This window comes from Microchirus variegatus, assembly GCF_963457635.1.
Source record: "Microchirus variegatus genome assembly, chromosome: 23".
Taxonomy (NCBI): Eukaryota; Metazoa; Chordata; class Actinopteri; order Pleuronectiformes; family Soleidae; genus Microchirus; species Microchirus variegatus.
In genome coordinates this window covers 8,243,400-8,260,625 of record NC_139824.1, presented here as the reverse complement: position 1 = coordinate 8,260,625, position 17,226 = coordinate 8,243,400, and the positions used below count along the sequence as shown (strand labels likewise).

The 17,226-nt window shown below is 42.6% G+C and overlaps 1 protein-coding gene across 1 annotated transcript; it reads left to right on the top strand.

Annotated features, from left to right (window-relative positions):
* Positions 1-468: 468 nt before the first annotated feature.
* Positions 469-14,030, top strand: LOC310943709 (uncharacterized protein). Its single transcript, XM_083909344.1, has 20 exons — positions 469-1,519; positions 2,442-2,541; positions 2,746-2,785; positions 5,098-5,139; positions 5,261-5,349; positions 5,496-5,592; positions 5,698-5,840; positions 5,994-6,166; positions 6,268-6,371; positions 6,503-7,089; positions 7,181-7,244; positions 7,330-7,387; positions 7,483-7,537; positions 7,614-7,943; positions 8,087-8,182; positions 8,304-9,903; positions 10,410-11,566; positions 11,668-11,738; positions 11,858-11,945; positions 12,676-14,030. The coding sequence occupies exons 1-20, from the start codon at positions 1,354-1,356 to the stop codon at positions 13,541-13,543; spliced, it is 5,928 nt and encodes a 1,975-aa protein (XP_083765470.1). The 5' UTR covers positions 469-1,353; the 3' UTR covers positions 13,544-14,030.
* The last annotated feature ends 3,196 nt before the right edge of the window (positions 14,031-17,226 follow it).

The following is a 17,226-nucleotide window of genomic DNA, read 5'->3' as shown; positions in this document are numbered from 1 at the left end:
CCGAAGAGACTGGAGCCTTAATCCAGCGCCTTAGACCGCTCGGCCACGCTACCGATGAAACGGTCATGAAAGCCAGACGTTCCAAAAAGTCCTTTGATGCCTTTCATGTATCAATTCGATCGAACTGAATATCTGCAATAAAAAATATGTTAAATAAATGTACTATTTAAATCGAAATAAGTCTCCTTTGCATCGTCTGGTTAACACACATACCTGGTGTATCGAAACATTACTGTCCATTGGTATTTGTAACATCTTATTCCCTCCTATTTTAAAAATGAAGTACGTAAAATACATTTAATAACATTGTAATACTGTAATGTTTGCCCTATTGTGTCTTTCCTTCGTTTTATTTTTGTCGGAAGTTGTAATATAATATGAAAATGTTGTCCTCGTGTTTTAGAAAGAATCCTGGCGGCCACATCCGGTTCCGTTCGGCGCCATTTTGATGAAACAGCGAGGAGACGAACCATCACCGGGGAGGATTTTATGGATTTAACTTGAATAATTAACCGGATAAACAACTTAACGCTCTGCGTGGTGAAACGCAACCGTGGACCGAAGATGAATCTTTGTGTTTTGACTGCGTAACTAGTGGATTTTGTGAGACTACTCGACAGTTAAAGTGACTGACCGTGTTAGCATAGCCACTTATTTTGGTTTAGTAGAGGGAGCCGTAGCTAATTTCGAGGTGTATCATGTTAGCTAACTCGCCTATCTGACACGATATATACGGGTTTATAAAGTATTATATTTGAGGGCGAGCAGCGACATAAACTGTGGACTTGTTGCGGAGGTGTTGTGGACTTTCTCGTTATTCCGTAGTATTGGTGTGACTTGTTATATAAACTATTTACAGCAGACAAAGCTAAGGACTGGTGGTGAGGCAACCCCGGGCCCGCTGCTAGCTCCACTGGTGGCGCAGCGGCCAGGGCTTTCCTCCAAGGACATTTCACCACGGACTTGGCCTCATTTTAATCCCCCTAAGCAAAGATTGAAACCGTGCCACATGGACTCTCTTGGATTTGGTGGCATCCTGTTGTGTTTTCCGGACTTTGAATAACTTGCGAGACACACGGCGCAGCTTAATGGCGCTCTGGCCTCGCACCTCGATCCTTTTTCTTTGGCAATAACAAAGACTGTAACTACATCTGCGATCTGAACCCATCAACATATTATCCCTTTCTCTGTCATCAGTGTTCTAGCGCACATCAAGAAGGTTTACATATTAAAAACAATATATAGTCTCCTGTGTTCAGTGTTGACGCTGTTTTATTTTGTAATTATACCAGCCCTGTGGTTTTCGGTTTTCCCCCTTGTGCTTAATTGAGTATAGTGATCAGAGCTGTTAAAATGTCGTGTGTTCACTACAAGTTTTCTTCCAAACTGGACTACAACACAGTCACGTTCGATGGGCTGCACATCACCCTCAACGAGCTTAAACGGCAGATCATGGCTCGGGAGCGCCTCAAGGCCACGGACTGCGACCTGCAGATCACCAATGCGCAAACTCGAGAAGGTAAGTTATTAACTGACAAGTTACAAAATGTATGCCGAATATGTGATGTATTCGACAGTGTTGGTCAGTGACAGGCTGACATGTTTGTCTCTCTTAAAAGTAGACTTTCAGTTGCAATGTGCTTTGTGATTCTATATGATGTTTTTTTTTTTTTTAATTGTTTTGCTATTTTACGTCTAACAATGCAAATGTTACAAGAATTGCTTACAAGAATGTTCAATATACATGTCTGCACTGCGGTGGATTTTGTATTTTAAACACAACTAATGTATAAAATAAATATTAAACAAATTAATCACCCCAAAAATGAAAAATGGTGCACTTGGCATTTGTCGTGTGTCTTGAGATCAAAGTTGTGCACGACAATTGGTGTACTACTGCAGGCCACAACTATTTTTGTTTAATTTGAATAGCTGAAGCAAAGTATCTTCGGTATTATAATTGAAGTTCCCATTGTAAGGTGCACTGTTTAATTTTTTTCAAACATGGTGGAAATTACTCACCGTGGTTGCCTTTTTAGATAAATAATCAATCAGATTAACAATACCTGTAAAAATGTTTGAATATTTCCTTTAACACGTCTTAAACATTTTTTTCTGGTAATCCATTGTTTGGGTGGTAACTTATTCAAGTAATAATATTAAAATACATAACAGTGTTAGGAAATATGGTGATGTCTCTTCAACGTCGTGCATTATAAAAATGTGTAATTTTGAATAACTGGTTTGGCTGCATTATAAATTAAAAGATGAAGATACTTTACTCATCCACCATGGATATTCTCTTTATATGCTTGATTTTTGTATGCATATATCTATTTATGTACATGTCACATTCAATTGAATTTTATGTGATATCATTAATGTTCCCTTTCTTTATGTGTGTGTGATTGTTTTCTCATGATTTCTCTCATGTTTTCCAGAATATACTGATGATGAAGCCCACATTCCAAAACACTCGTCCGTGATTGTCCGCCGCACTCCGATCGGTGGAGTCAAACCTGCTGGCAGGACGTTCATTGTGTATGTATAATGTTCATACGTGGATTGTGTTTGAGTTGTACCAGTACAATTGCTAGTAATTTAGTTTTGAATAGCTTTATAGATAATGCATTTTTATGTATAGTTTTCTATTTAAATAGCTTTTAATATATAATGATGGCTCAGAACTTGATTCTGTTTTCACTTGTGAAGTTGGTAACTTATGTTTTCTGTTTCTTCCTGCAGAGATCGTTCTGACACAGCTGTGGTGGGATCATCTAGACCCGTATGTAAACCAAACCCAAAACAACACTCTGTCCTCCTCTCACTTCTCACTCTCTCCCCCTCTTTCTGGCTTTAGTCACTTTTCTCAAAAAGTATTAATTCTAATTAATTCTGTCAGAAATGATTGAGCCCTGTGTATTTTCTGTTCACTGTTTGTTGGCTACATTTGTGTTGTGATTTCAGCCTCTATGTGTTATATGAAGTCTTTTTGGGGAGGGTTTCTTGGAGTCACCACCGTTAAAGTAGTTTGTTGTTTCTCTCTTAAAAGGTTTTGTGTTTTGAAATTAGCAAATTAAAAGTTTTAGATTGTGGCTCAGAGAGATGAGAAACAACAGACTAGTCATCATTGTTTTTGAATGCTCTGAACTGACCATTTGTTTAACTGTTGCCACTTTTTAATTGACTGTGAATTAATTTAAACTGTTACTGACTGTGTTTCATATTGAAATGGTTTGTAGCCTGCTTCTGGGCAGACAAATGTATTTTTAAAGGGGTTTGTAAAAAGGAAGACATGGCAATTTTGTATTGATCACTGTCATTTTATTTTCTGTGAAAATATTTTATTTATGTGGGTTAAGAACCCAGTGGAGTAAAGTGTGGCTGAAACTGATTGTAATTAACTCTGATTACAATTACAAGACTAAAGTTATGTGAGTGGAACAGAGTCACAGATTTATATTTTTGAAAACTTACCCTGCTAAACATTAATATACTCTAATATGATGTTCAGTAACATATATCATGGTCAATTGTTATTTTTTTTTGTACAATTTCAACATGAAGATGTTATATTCTGCTCTGAGTATGGACCGCACATAACCATAAACTCAGGCTCAGAGATTTCATCCTGCTCAGTTTAATGTTTTTGAATTAAATTCTTTATGTATTTTTGAAAAAAAGCAGGCACTAATTCAACCTGTGTTACGACAGTGATTTGGGGCATTAGCAAGGCACCAGTTTTAATGAGTGAGGTGCTGTGACTTGGCCACTGACATACAGTGTTGTCACATGATCACAAAGTACTATGACAATCTTGACACTCTTTGGAGGCCTTCCATGGTTGCTGCAGTGAGACATATACTGGTGTAGTGTGTCCTGTAAGCTGTAAGCTGCAGAACCTGTCAATAAAGTTGTTCGGTGGTTCAGTGTCAGAACCACTTGCACCAGATCCCTGTGTGTTCCCTCCACAGCATTCTGCAAAACCCAGTCTTTCCTCTGAGCCCTGCATATCGCGATGGACTCCACCTGCTTGTTTACTTACTCTTATGATATTTTTCACCAGAAATTGGCAGCACAGTCTTCTTGACCTGCATTATAGAAACATTATTTCTCCATTCACTCTGCAGTTGTATAATGGCAGCTTCAGGGAATAGTTTGAAGGAAAACTTAACAGCTTTGTTCACTTTATCCCCAACTGGGATATTTTAACTCAGCATCTTGTTTTGTTTTTTTTTGCCTGATCAGCCCTTTGTCTTTGACATGCTGCAGTGTTTGGACTTCTTTTATTTTAATTGAAAGGGACTGGCAACCCTTTTTGCTTGCTAATTGGTTTACTGATTGCAGTCATAAAATTGTTTTGATCAGTTTCTCACAGTGGTGACAACCTCATTTGATGGGCAGCTAGTGCAAAAACTATGAATGATTGCGACCTGTTAAAGGGGAAACTACAGTTTTAAATTCAATGTCAATTATTCCTATGAGAAAATTGCTTTCCCCCATTGTCAAATGATCCATTTTAAGCTATCATTACAGTGATATGTTGGTATTGTAAATTTTTAATTGCAAGTGAAGCCTGAATGGAGATGTTTGCTTTTCTATATTACCAAATTTGCCAAATTGTTAATTTTTTAGTTTATTTTTCAGCATTTCTGCTGTTGTAATAGAAATGTTTTATCAGTATATAATTTGGAAATAGTTGCATGTAATGCCATTTTTAGAAATCCTTTTTTAGGGGTGAACTCTGCAAGTAATTAATTTAACTTTCAACCTAATTACAAATTCTCCAATGTATAAATAGACCCAGTACAAGTGGAATATTTGACTCCATTAAAGTTTTCTACATAGGAACACAATAAGTAAAACTCGGCATTGGGCACAGTTTTAGTTATTCATGTCTATATTTAATTGCTCACTCATATTTGATTTAATTCATGCTTTTAAATACGGGAAAAACCATGAATATCTCTTAAAATGGAGACTGATAGGAACTGGACACAGATGTGGTGTGGAACTATCTGGACTCTTGTCTTCCACTGTACGTCATTTAGATATCATGTTAACACCTTTAATATCTGTACTCTGATTTTCCTGCAGACCGATTCCTCTCCCTCTATGTCACTCGCCCAACTTGCCAAGGTACTGTTACTCTACACACAGGCTGTACTTTGAGAAAATATTTCCTTATATTATTTTTTCTTTTTCTGTCCTTTTTTGGTCTTTGACATCTTGCTCTTTTGGTCTGCTTATGTACTTTTAGACTGCTAACCTGGTTGATGCAAATGCATCAGAGGAAGACAAGATCAGAGCTATGATGTCTCAGTCCAACCATCAATATGACCCCATACAGTTAGTAGTCAAACACATGCATACGCCTTGCTCCTTTTTGATGATGGCCAAATAATTTGTTCCATATTTTATTATTATTATTAGTTTATACAAAATGTACTACCTCCTGATGTAAAGAGTTTTAAAAAACAAACTTGTCTTTTTAGTTACTCCAAGAAGGCAGTGGGACCTCCACCCGCTAATTATACCTGCTTTCGCTGTCTAAAGGCAGGTCACTACATTCGACAGTGCCCCATGCTCATGGTATTAATCACTTTCACATTTTCATTTTCCCCTTGTAGTTAATTTTTACTTAATTGCAGTGTAACCAACCAAACTAATGGTGATAATTTAATTTTTTCTGTTTAGGTCCAGGATAAGAGTGCAGAGGGTCCTAAGCCAGTAAAGACCAGTAAAGGTATTCCTCAGAGCTTCATGGTGAAAGCTGAGCCAGGCACCAAAGGAGCCATGTTAACCAGCACCGGAGAATATGCAATACCTGCGATAGATGCGTATGTGTCAAAAAGATACTCTCAAATACATAGTGTTATTGTCATTTTTGTCGAAACTCATTTTGCACATGTCCACAGGTCAATCACTGTTCCTTCTTTTCTTTTTGCCAATATCAAAGCCCTCAAACTTAAAATCCAAATGTGTTTTTTTAGGGAAGCATATGCTCAAGGAAAGAAAGAGCGCCCTCCCTTTGTTCCACATGAGCAGTCATCATCTGAGGACGATTCAGACCCAATCCCTGATGAACTCCTCTGCCCAATCTGTAATGACTTGATGACGGATGCTGTGGTTATACCCTGCTGTGGGAACAGTTACTGTGATGAATGTGAGTTTCTCTCAATTCTCTTGCCTTTGTAATCAATTGTTAAAAAAATGCTGTACTTAAATACATGTGGACTCTGTTTTGTGGTCTGTTTTTTCCCCCAGGTATCAGGACTGCCTTGTTGGACTCGGAGGAACACATCTGCTTCACGTGCAAGCAGTCAGATGTTTCACCTGATAATCTAATTGCCAACAAATTTCTTCGTCAGGTGAGGACTTGAAATGAATGCTATTTGCATGTGTCTCTTGTGTATTTGCGTATGTATATGTCTTGGCTTGTTATACTTGACTTAAAAATAAATAAAAATAAACTAAAATGTAATTTCCATTTACTTTGTAGGCTGTGAACAACTTTAAGAATGAAACGGGATACACCAAACAATCTCGCAAGCAGGTCCAACATGCATCCTTGCCGCCACTGCGCCCTCAGTTGACCAGGCCACTGCCCTCAAGACAGCAGGACCCATTGCTTTTAAGACAGCAGGACCCACTGCTCTCAAGGCAGCAGGACCCACTGCTCTCAAGAAAGCAGGACCCACTGCTCTCACGACAGCAGGACCCACTGCTCTCACGACAGCAGGACCCACTGCTCTCACGACAGCAGGACCCACTGCTCTCACGACAGCAGGACCCACTGCTCTCACGACAGCAGGACCCACTGCTCTCAAGACAGCAGGACCCACTGCTCTCAAGACAGCAGGACCCACTGCTAGCCAATGCCATTCCCTCACCTCCAAGTGTACCCACAGCTGCACCTCAAACACAGGTCCAGCCCCCTGTATCTATTCCTGCTGATACATCCCCTGCTCCTAGTCCTCCTCAAGCAACTGCTGTTGATGGTCATGATGTTTCAAAATCCCCTCCGACTGCTGCTGACCGTCATTCTCCGATACACTCCTCCAGCCAGGGTGAACCACCCCCTACAGGGTAAGTTAAGTCTAAGATGGTCTGCACAAATATATGAAGCTACATACTCAACATGGGGTGTTTGACATGTGTCGGCATGTTTGTCTCTTAGTGAAATGGATCCAGAACCACCTGTGAGAGCACCCCCCGAAACTACCTCGGGGAGTGGATCACATGTGAGTTAATTTTTATTGTTCACTGTCGTGCATAATTAATACATGCTCTTGAGGGGTAACATTTACTGACTCATTTCTTAAACAGGGTTTCCATATGCCCATTATTGGCCATCCACTACCTCCAAGGCTGCTTAATCCACCAGGTAAAAAAAAAAGAAAAAAAATATTATGAAGTGATTAAGTGATCTTGAAAGTAAAGACATTCGGCAGCTTACTTAAACTGTTTCTGCTCGATTAGGTCACCAGCCAAGGCCTCATCACCCACCGAGAGGGGGAAGCAGACACTGGGAGAGGTGAGTTTCCTCTTTTGGGCAGTTTGAAGAATTAGGGTTGTATTCAGTGTGACAATGATCTGTCTCTTTTTACCAGGTCCTACAGAAGTAGAGGAGAGTACCCCCCCACCCACATCCAAACTGCTCCACCTCTTGCACCTGCTCCTCCGGTATATCCATCTCCGTCCATGTATCCTCCCCCACCACAGCCCTACCCCCCTCCGTACAACACTGGCCCCGGCCTTCTTGCTCCTCCTCCACTTGGTTACCAACCCCAGCCTCTCTATGCCCCTGGACCACCTGGGCTCAACCTTAATCCATGGGTTCCCCCTGGTACCCAGCCCCATCTACCCCATCTTGCACCTTCCCTTCCTCAGCCTCCCCTCTCAAAGGAAGATTTCTACAGACAGCGGCACAGGCAGGACAAGTGAGTTGTTACCTTGTGTTTCTGGGTCTTTTAGCAGCTACTGATTTATAAAAAGAATATTACTAATGGTTGTATATTAAATTAAATGTAGATAAAATGAGTACAGGAATAGTTTTGAGTAATTTTTGTCTTTGCCTCCACAGAGTCACCTCCAAACTAGATGAATTTACTCAAGACTTCCACAAAGAACTTATGAAGTACAGAAATTCCCCAAAGAGACGAAGGCGATCTTTCTCCAGGTAACGTCATAAAGACATATTAATATTGTTTTAGTCCTATTCTTCTGTTTATGTCCTATGCATAATCTTTGTTTTTTTAAGATAATTTGCTTTTGCTATTCTCAACCATTTCTTTGTCTAGGTCCCGGTCATACAGTCGCTCTCCGTTCAGCCGCTCTTACACTCGCTCAAGATCCAGATCCAGGTCTTACTCTTATACCCCCAGTCGATCACGCTCCCGTTCGCGCTCCCATGGTCGGTCTTATCCCCGCTCCCCTTACTCCAGACGCAATGGACGCAGTTATGGGCGCTCACGGTCAAGATCACGCTCCCGTTCAAGGTCCTATGGGTACCGGCGCTCTGGCTCACCACGGTCTCCTACCTCCTATCGGGGTCCAGGCTGGGAGGGACCAGAAGGAGCAGTACCCTTCAGGTCTAGGTCACGGTCTCGTTCCCCTGGGGGCTTCCGAAGCCGCAGCCCAGGGGGAAGGAAGCTACCACCTCGGGAGCTGCCACCATATGAACTAAAGGGAAGAAGTCCTGGAGGTGATGATCGCTGGGAGAGGGAAAGGTATCGACAATGGGAAAAAGAATACACAGATTGGTACAACAAATACTACAAAGACTATGACGGCCAACAACCTCCAATGCATCACAGAGGCCGTGGCAGCAGAGACAGGGACAAGGACAGGGTGAGGGATAGAATGTCCCCACCATCAAGAGATTACTCCCCCCACAGTAGAGGGAGAAGAGGGAGAGAAGAGAGAGGTGCGCCCCCTCACCATCCCCCATCCTCTTCCTCATCAGGGACAAAGTCCAGTAACAAAGTCTTGAAAACAAAGAAATTAAAAAAGAAAAAGACTGGAGAGGAATCGGACCCTTCGAATCAGTCGGAAGACAGAGGTGATGCTACTCCTGTCAGAGATGAACCGATGGATGAAATCCCCTCTCTCAGTTCAACATCTCCTGCCTCTTCGAAACCTGCATCTGGTTCTGCAGCCGCTAAAGCTCCAGCTTCTAAAAGTTCTGCTGCACCAGCTAAACCTTCAACCAAGGCTACATCGAAAACGCAGTCTGACAAAACTAAGAAGGAGAAGGGTCAGAAGGTTAAAGCTAAAGTAAAGACGGAGAGTGTGAAACCAAAAAGTGAAAAGGTCAAGAAGAAGTCTGTAGAAGGGGTGGCCGTCAAAAAGAAAGATTCATCTTCTTCCTCCTCCTCCTCTGTTGCTAAACCATTAAAGACTACTAAAACTAAATTAGAAGATACTTTGAGCTCAACTACCCCTAAAAAAGAGAAGAGTAAAAGCTCTTCAGTTAGGCCTCCTCTGCTTAAGACGCCTCCACTGTCCTCCCAGAACATGCATCTACCGCTTCCTTCTGTTCATGACGGTCCCCGCCTTGGCCATGACATTCGGGGAAGAAGAGATATTCCACCTAGTGGTCTACATCCCATGACTCATCAACATGGACTGCCACTCCTTCATCGACCTCCCTCACCAGCGGACGGTCGTAGAAGAATGGGAGAGGAGGGACGCTCTTTACTTGGACCTCCTCCCGGAAAGCTGAGGAGGATTGATGGGCTTGGTGGCGATGTCCTCTGTCACCCACACCTTTCTCACCAGATGCCGCTCCACAGACATCCACACTCGGACAGACCAGGTCTTCTTCCACTTCCAGGGAGCCGTGACATGGGCCGTGGAGATGCAGATCGGGGACCCATCAGACCTCTGATGGACCTGCCGGTGGGTCTATTGCCCAAATAGTTTGCTAGGAAAATATATGAATTAATTAGAATTATCTACAGATTTGGCTGGCATTCACAAGCATTATATTAAAATTGAAAAAAAACATCCAAATATATTTCAATGCAATACGAAATGGCTACTACTACTGGTACATTTTTTGTCCAATGATTCTATCCTATTAAAGCAGTGTTAATAATTGTGACTTAATCAACATTGCTGCTAGCGTTATCCTATTCATACAGCACAAAAAACTCCCTGAAAGGTAAATCACTTAAACAGCAGGAAGCTCCTATGACTGCAGCTCTCATTAGTAAATCTTAGAAGCGCCCTCTGCTGGAATCTAAAGAGTGCTACTTCATATAGTGAATGATGGTGCACCATGATTTTCAAACAGTCTGACCTTCACACCCATATTCAAAATATTGAATTTCAAATAAAAAGTGACACCCCTATTGTTGTAGTGCGATTGAATATAATGTGGAGTTTTTGTTGTCCTTTTCCAGATGCCACTACCCCAAAGGAGGATTAAGTTGAACAGGGATCTTGGCAGAAAAGGCAGCAACGATATGCCAGTCGCAGAGAGAGCACTGTCGGGCCCTGAGAAGACTGGTTCCACTTCAGACCGATCAGCTGCCATCAACTCATCGGAAGGAGACCGATCCAGCAGCACATTAGATGGAGCTGGAAGAAAGGACTGGCCTGCTTCTGCTGAGAGGGGAGTCGCTCCTGAGAGGCAGGGTTCAGACCGAGAGCAGGACAAAAGCTCGGGACTGGACAGAGAGAGGGAGAGAGTCTCTGGCTCGGACAGGGAGAGGGTCTCTGGCTTGGACAGGGAGAGGGTCTCTGGCTTGGACAGGGAGAGGGTCTCTGGCTCGGACAGGGAGAGGGTCTCTGGCTCAGACAGGGACAGGGGCTCGGACAGGGATAGAGTCTCTGGCTCGGACAGGGATAGAGTCTCTGGCTCGGACAGGGATAGAGTCTCTGGCTCGGACCGGGATAGAGTCTCTGGCTCGGACCGGGACAGGGTATTGGACAGAGATAGGGTCCCTGGATCGGACAGGGACAGAGTCTCTGGATCGGACAGGGACAGGGTCTCCGGATCGGACAGGGTCTCTGGATCGGACAGGGACAGGGTCTCTGGATCAGACAGGGACAGGGTCCCTGGGTCTGACAAAGAGAGAGTCCCTGGATCGGACAAAGAGAGAGTCCCTGGATCGGACAAAGAGAGAGTCCCTGGGTCTGACAAAGACAGAGTCCCTGGGTCTGACAAAGAGAGAGTCCCTGGGTCTGACAAAGAGAGAGTCCCTGGGTCTGACAAAGAGAGAGTCCCTGGGTCTGACAAAGAGAGAGTCCCTGGGTCGGACAAAGAGAGAGTCCCTGGGTCGGACAAAGACAAGGACAAGGTCTCGGGGTCAAATTCACAAAAAGTAGCAGTTACAGTTCAAAGAGATGCCGAAGGGGAGAGGACTGCGAGGACAGAGCGAAAGACCTCCAGTGGAGGAAGCGGAGGAGGTGGAGGAGGGCGGTCTGTCTGTTTGGATAAAATGACCATTGGCGAGAAATCGGCTATCACCAAGAAACCGACTGACCCTCCAGAGAAACCAAGCGTGCCCTCAAAGGAGAGAGGTGAAGGGTCAGAAAGAGCTGCTAAATCTGACAGGTTTGTTTACATGTTTGTCTCCTCCTTGAAAGCGTGGCGTCGGTGTTATTATCTGTAAACAAAAGCTGTAATATGTGTAATTATATTCTCTTATTTCCCAGGAGTGTGTCCAAGGACAGAACAGAAAGGAGTGTCCCCTCTGGAGAGAAACCAGCTGCTGCTCAGAAAGAAGGTAATTAGAATCGCGGTGAATGCGTGTGTGAAGAGTTGATGACTTTGATTTTGTCTCATGCCATCTTATTATATGTTTATTAATCTTGTCTCCACATCTATTCCCTCCTGTGCTCCCAGCAGCGAAAGATGGCGAAGGGTCTGTTGTGAAGAAAAAACCTAGGATCAGTCGAAAGATTCTGACCAGTCACACTGTGAGCTCTGCTAGGTGAGTCTTAGGTGTCTCTACTTGTTGATCCCTTAACTTTAAAAAGAAAAAAATCATATGCTTTGTTCACAGCCATTTTTGTTATTTGCAAAACCAAATCCCTTCAGGGTTTAAATGAAACCAAAGGGGATTTGAAATGCAATTTCTCTGGGTCAAGATTTCCCCTCTAAATTTCATAGAGTTACTAATATAATAGAGCTGGGTTTGGCACCAGCACCCCGAAACTCTCGTGTGGAGGATAAAGTGGTAGAAGATGGATGGATGGATTTAATAGAAACTGAGCAACCTTGGTAGAGGCCTGCGCTCTTCCGAGTGCTCTCTCTAGCTTGACATGAAAAGTGCCAAAAATAGCTGCATAGCAAAGTCAAGTGCCATGTCTTTTGGGGGGAACTATTTAAAATGTGCACCATTAGTAGTTTATTAAATTTATATCAAGTTCCACCATGTCTATAATGAGATGGCCGGTGAAACCGCTACAGCCACAGAAGAGTTTTGATCTGGAATTAGTTGTGATTGTGTGTTCCCTGGCTCTTATGGTTAGAACAGAATTAATCAACCTATTGATGGACTCAAAATGTATCCTCCCTGTTTCTTGATGTTCAATAAATCTTTAAAATATTTTATATGCTGTACCCAACCCTATATACTGTTGTATAAAGATTTATCAAAATGCATCAATTTTATATACAGTCACCTTAAATATTTTGTTAAATCCCTTTTTCTTAATCAGCACTGCACCACCCCAAGAGCCACTCATTCAGTTGCCTCCTCGCTCCAAGTGGGAGAGAGAGGATGACGAAGAAGGGCAGGAAAATGGAGTTGGTGTTCCCAAGGAGCCGACACCACCTGCTCAGAGGAGCCGAGGCAGAGAATTGCTTGCTGAGGTACCGAAACCAATCAGGGGCGAAGCCCGGGATTCCGTTAGAGAGGAGAAGAGAGGTTTGAGGGAGGAGAAGAAAGTGAGAACACCACGGGAAGAGGGTAAAGCTGGCAGGGTGTCACAGTCGAATTCTGAAAAACCGACCAAACCAAAAATAGTGAGAGAGGAGAACAGAGGGGCGAGGGATGAAGGGAGATCTACTGCAAGAGAGGAGGCAAGAGGAGGAAGAGATGAGGGGCGAGGAGTGGCGGGGAAGGAAGAAAGATTATCAGACGCCAGAGTTGGGGGTGGACGTGAGGGGAGTCGTGGCCCGGAGCCCAGGAGACAACGCTTGTGTTCTGACTTGGGTCGTGAGACAGACGAGGCCGCCTTCGTTCCCGACTACAGCGAAGGGGAAGGATCTGAACCAGAGAGAGGACAGACTGGCAGTCCCAGTGTGTCCCATAGCCAACCCTCACGCAGCCCCACCGTGAGCGTCCACAGCGACACGGCAGAAAAGAAGAAGAAGAAACACAAGAAGCATAAAAAACACAAAAAGCACAAGAAACACGGAAGTCAGGACAAAGTGGAGAGCAAGGAGCATAAGCACAAACACAAAAAGAAGAAACATAAAAAGAACAAAGACAAAGATGAGGAGGATGAAAGTGAGGAGGAGGAAGAAGAGAAGACAACAGAGAAAGTAGAAGAGGAAGCTCCTTCCATACAGGAGCAAAGTTAACCTTGTTGGGCCAAAATCTGTAAAAGTGGACTCAAACCACGCACCTGAAAAGCTTCTCCCTTTAAATGAAGCCCCGTCTTGTTCTTGAATTGTCTTGTAGAGTCGCTGCTCGTGCAGCACACGTTGAGAAACGTTCGATTTTCTCGGTGCCGGCCAATCAAATCAGTTTGCAAATATCCCAAGGAGAGGCACTAGTCAATATCAGGTTCATGTGTTTTCACTGTTGCCTGTGATTTCTGACGGACAAAGTGCACCCGACAATGGCAAACGCCACACCACCATCGCATAAACATGAGCAACTCTTGCTTCGAAGTCGGCCGTGACGGATGCTGCTTTGCTAATTTCTGAACGCCTCCTCCAGCACCAAGCGCTGGGCCCGCTTACCAACCACTGTTAAAGCAATGCGCATGCGTGAGTCGGCCTTTGCCTCTGTAAAATAGGAAGGATGAAATTTAAATGTCTATGACACTGTTGGAGGCTTTGCCACTTTGTCTCTGTGGGGGACTTGTGTTCTTAGTTGTTCCTTTTTTGTTTTGTTTTTTTTTAATTAAAATGTTTTGACCTGATAAAATTGTCTATAGAGTTTTATTTGATCAGCATTTTAACTAACCACTCCAAAGAAGGTAATGCAGAAGTGGGGCATTTATGTAAGTGTTTTGTAATGAGAGGTTTTCAGAAATAATTGGAGACTACAAACTTTTAGTGGCAAAAGAAAAATACTAATTTCAGAAACCTTGTTCAAATGAAAACATGGTGTGACCTTATGTCTCAAGTCGTTTTTCGCTGTGGGACAGTAATATTTAAGTTAATAGTTACTATTCTTGTGGCCGCAAGGCAATGTTAATTAAATTAAAATGCTATATCTCAATATGAACAAGTGCATCAGTTGCAGCTGTCTCCACAATGTATTTAGCCCCAGCACCTAACACTTGAGTCTTAATCCAGACACTTTGAATCCTCTTGTTTATGTTATTGGTGTGATTTACATATACACTATTTTATGCTACTTTCTGGAATGCATTTTGATCCACTAAGCTCTCACCATCTAATAGTGTGTAAACATAAGTGCATTACTCGGCTATGAATTAATCATTGATGTGTTTGGGTAATTTAAGATGTGAAAACCTCATGGGAGAGTTCACCTAATGTAAGAAAGATGACTCTCTTGCAGCCTATTGTATACGGGGTATTAACTACGCTTTTATGTTAAAACAACTTTTTATTCCTTAATTATACCGGAGGTATTGGGACATTTCAACAACACATAATTAACATTTAAACTACAAGTCACGTACTATTAAAATCGGTGAATAAATGTTTTTTTATATTGACTATCTGATGTGGATTTCAAAGGCTGCAGACCTTATATACTTGTAGGAGGGCTACATAAATATAAAATAACTGCTTTTTACATAAAGCGTCTCATCAGGACTTTTCCCTTTGCAGCAAGTAGATGTGGATTTGGAGTTTGCATGTTCTCCCTTTGTGTTGTAGGTTTTCTCAGCGTTCTCTGGTTTCCTCCCACATTCCAAAGTGTGAGTGGATGGTTGTTTGTCTCAATGTGACCCTGTGATGGACTGGCGATCTGTCCAGGATGTACTCCGCCTTTCTCCCTATTTCAGCTGGGATTGGCAGCAGTGACCCCATTGTGGAGGATAAAGTGGTAGAAGATGGATGGATGCTTCATCCACTAGATCTAATTATTTCTAATGGTCTCAAAGGATCTCTGAGGTTGGTGGTGACCGATGATGCGCTCTCTGATCTTGACTGTGGTTCGTTGAAAATGACCGCCCCTGGTGAAAATCCCTTATTCATCCAGACTTTTGCATCGTCAATCCCTGCACGCAGTTTCAGTTCCAGAGATAGGACTGTCATTGATTCCATCGCCCTGATAAGGACCAAAGTCTTATCAGGAAGGAAATAGAACACAATAGAAATAGAATAGAAAGAGTCTGCAGACGGGCAGAACACAGGTGTTGAAAAACCAAACTCCAGGTTTATTATGTCATCTATAAAGAGAGCCTTCAAACCTATAAACAGGTACTGAAATATGCTTTTCTCAGAGATTATATATAGAAGCAGTCATAATGTCAGAATATTGTTTTCTATTGTAGGCAGACTAACAAACACAGAAGCTTCAGCACCACCTGAACTGCTGTCCAAAAAGTCATGCAATGACTTTGCAGCTTTTTTTTTTTTTTACGGATAAAATATTAAACATAAGACCAAACAACCTGCAGCTCCAGCTCGGGCAAAATGATGATGATGTCTGCCTTCTTGTTCTCCAGTTAATCTGGCACGTTTTAACCTCCTGGATTATACAGAAACTGTTAAACAGGTAAAACTCTCAGCATGCTGCCTTGATAATCTGCCTATGAATTGTGTTAGAAATGTCTTTAATTGCGTGGCTTCAGATGTACCGTAGATGGTAAACAATTCTCTTCAGTCGGGGCAGTTTATGCAGGCCTTGAACACGGCACTAATTAAACCTCTTCTAAAGAAAAATCTAATCTGTATGCTTCAGCAATAATTAACTACAGGCCCATATCCAACCTTGGGGAAGAGTTGCTTATCGACAAATTCATGTTTTTTTGTGTGCAAAACAATCTTTTTAATGAATTTTGAGCACGGCAAAGCACTGAGACTGCACTTCTTAAAGTCTTAAATGACATGCATCTGAACAACGATGCATCCAAAACCACAGTCTTGGTAATATCCGCATTCGACTCGGATTGGAAAAGTGGGCGGGGCTTACTGGTACTGTGCTAAATTGGTGCAAATCGTACTTACAAGACAGTCTCAGTTGGTAATTATGAGTCTGTGCGAGCAAAGATTCAATTATATTACATTTTATTTGTATAGCGCCAAATCACAACATGCATCATCTCAAGGCACTGCACATAGATGACATCATGCAGAGCAGAGAAACCCAGCAAACCCAAGAAAATACAGGAAGAAGAAATCTCTGACAGAACCAGACTCAAAGATGTGCGGCCATCTGCCTCGACCGGTTGGGGTGAAAGGAAAAGTGGAGGACAGAAGAAGAGAAAAGGACAAGAGGGAGATGACTGAAGAAAGAGACCAGGAGCAGAAATACAGCAACTGTGTCAAGGTAAGATGACATGGGGGGGTTCCTCAAGGGTCCATTCTCGGACCACTTCTATTCAACATATACCTGCTGCCTCTAGCTCAGCTTATAGCATATTACAACATCTCTCATCACATCTGTGACGCACAACTTTATGTTTCAGCGTCATCACGTGAAGGCAGTCCCTTACTTTCACCGAGTAAGTGTTCATCAAATCCAGCTCGAGACAGAAGTTGCGGTTTTTGGTCCCAGAAAATGAAAGGTCAAAGGTCAGTGCTCACCTTGACTCCATGTTATTGAAAGCTACAAAATTGAGCCAGAAATGTCGGTGTAATTATTGACTCGGAACCTAAACGTCTGGCTTTTACCACCTGAAGAATTATTGCAAGGATCAAGGGTTTTCTGTCTGAACAAGACACAGAAAAACTATTGTTCATGCTTTCATTTTTCAGAACGCTAGATTATTATAATCCACACTGGCTTCATGGGAATCAAAGGATGGATCTCAAAATCTTACTCTTGGTTTACAAAGCACTGAATGGTCTTGAATGGACCAAAAATTCATCCTTGAACGTATTAGTGCCCTAAGATCATC

Coding starts and splice junctions, on each gene's coding strand:
- LOC310943709 (XM_083909344.1), top strand. CDS start 1,354: ATGTCGTGTGTTCACTACAAGTTTTCTTCCAAACTGGACTACAACACA. Junction 6,167..6,267: donor GAACAGTTACTGTGATGAAT/GTGAGTTTCTCT, acceptor TTTTTCCCCCAG/GTATCAGGACTGCCTTGTTG. Junction 7,944..8,086: donor CAGCGGCACAGGCAGGACAA/GTGAGTTGTTAC, acceptor TTGCCTCCACAG/AGTCACCTCCAAACTAGATG.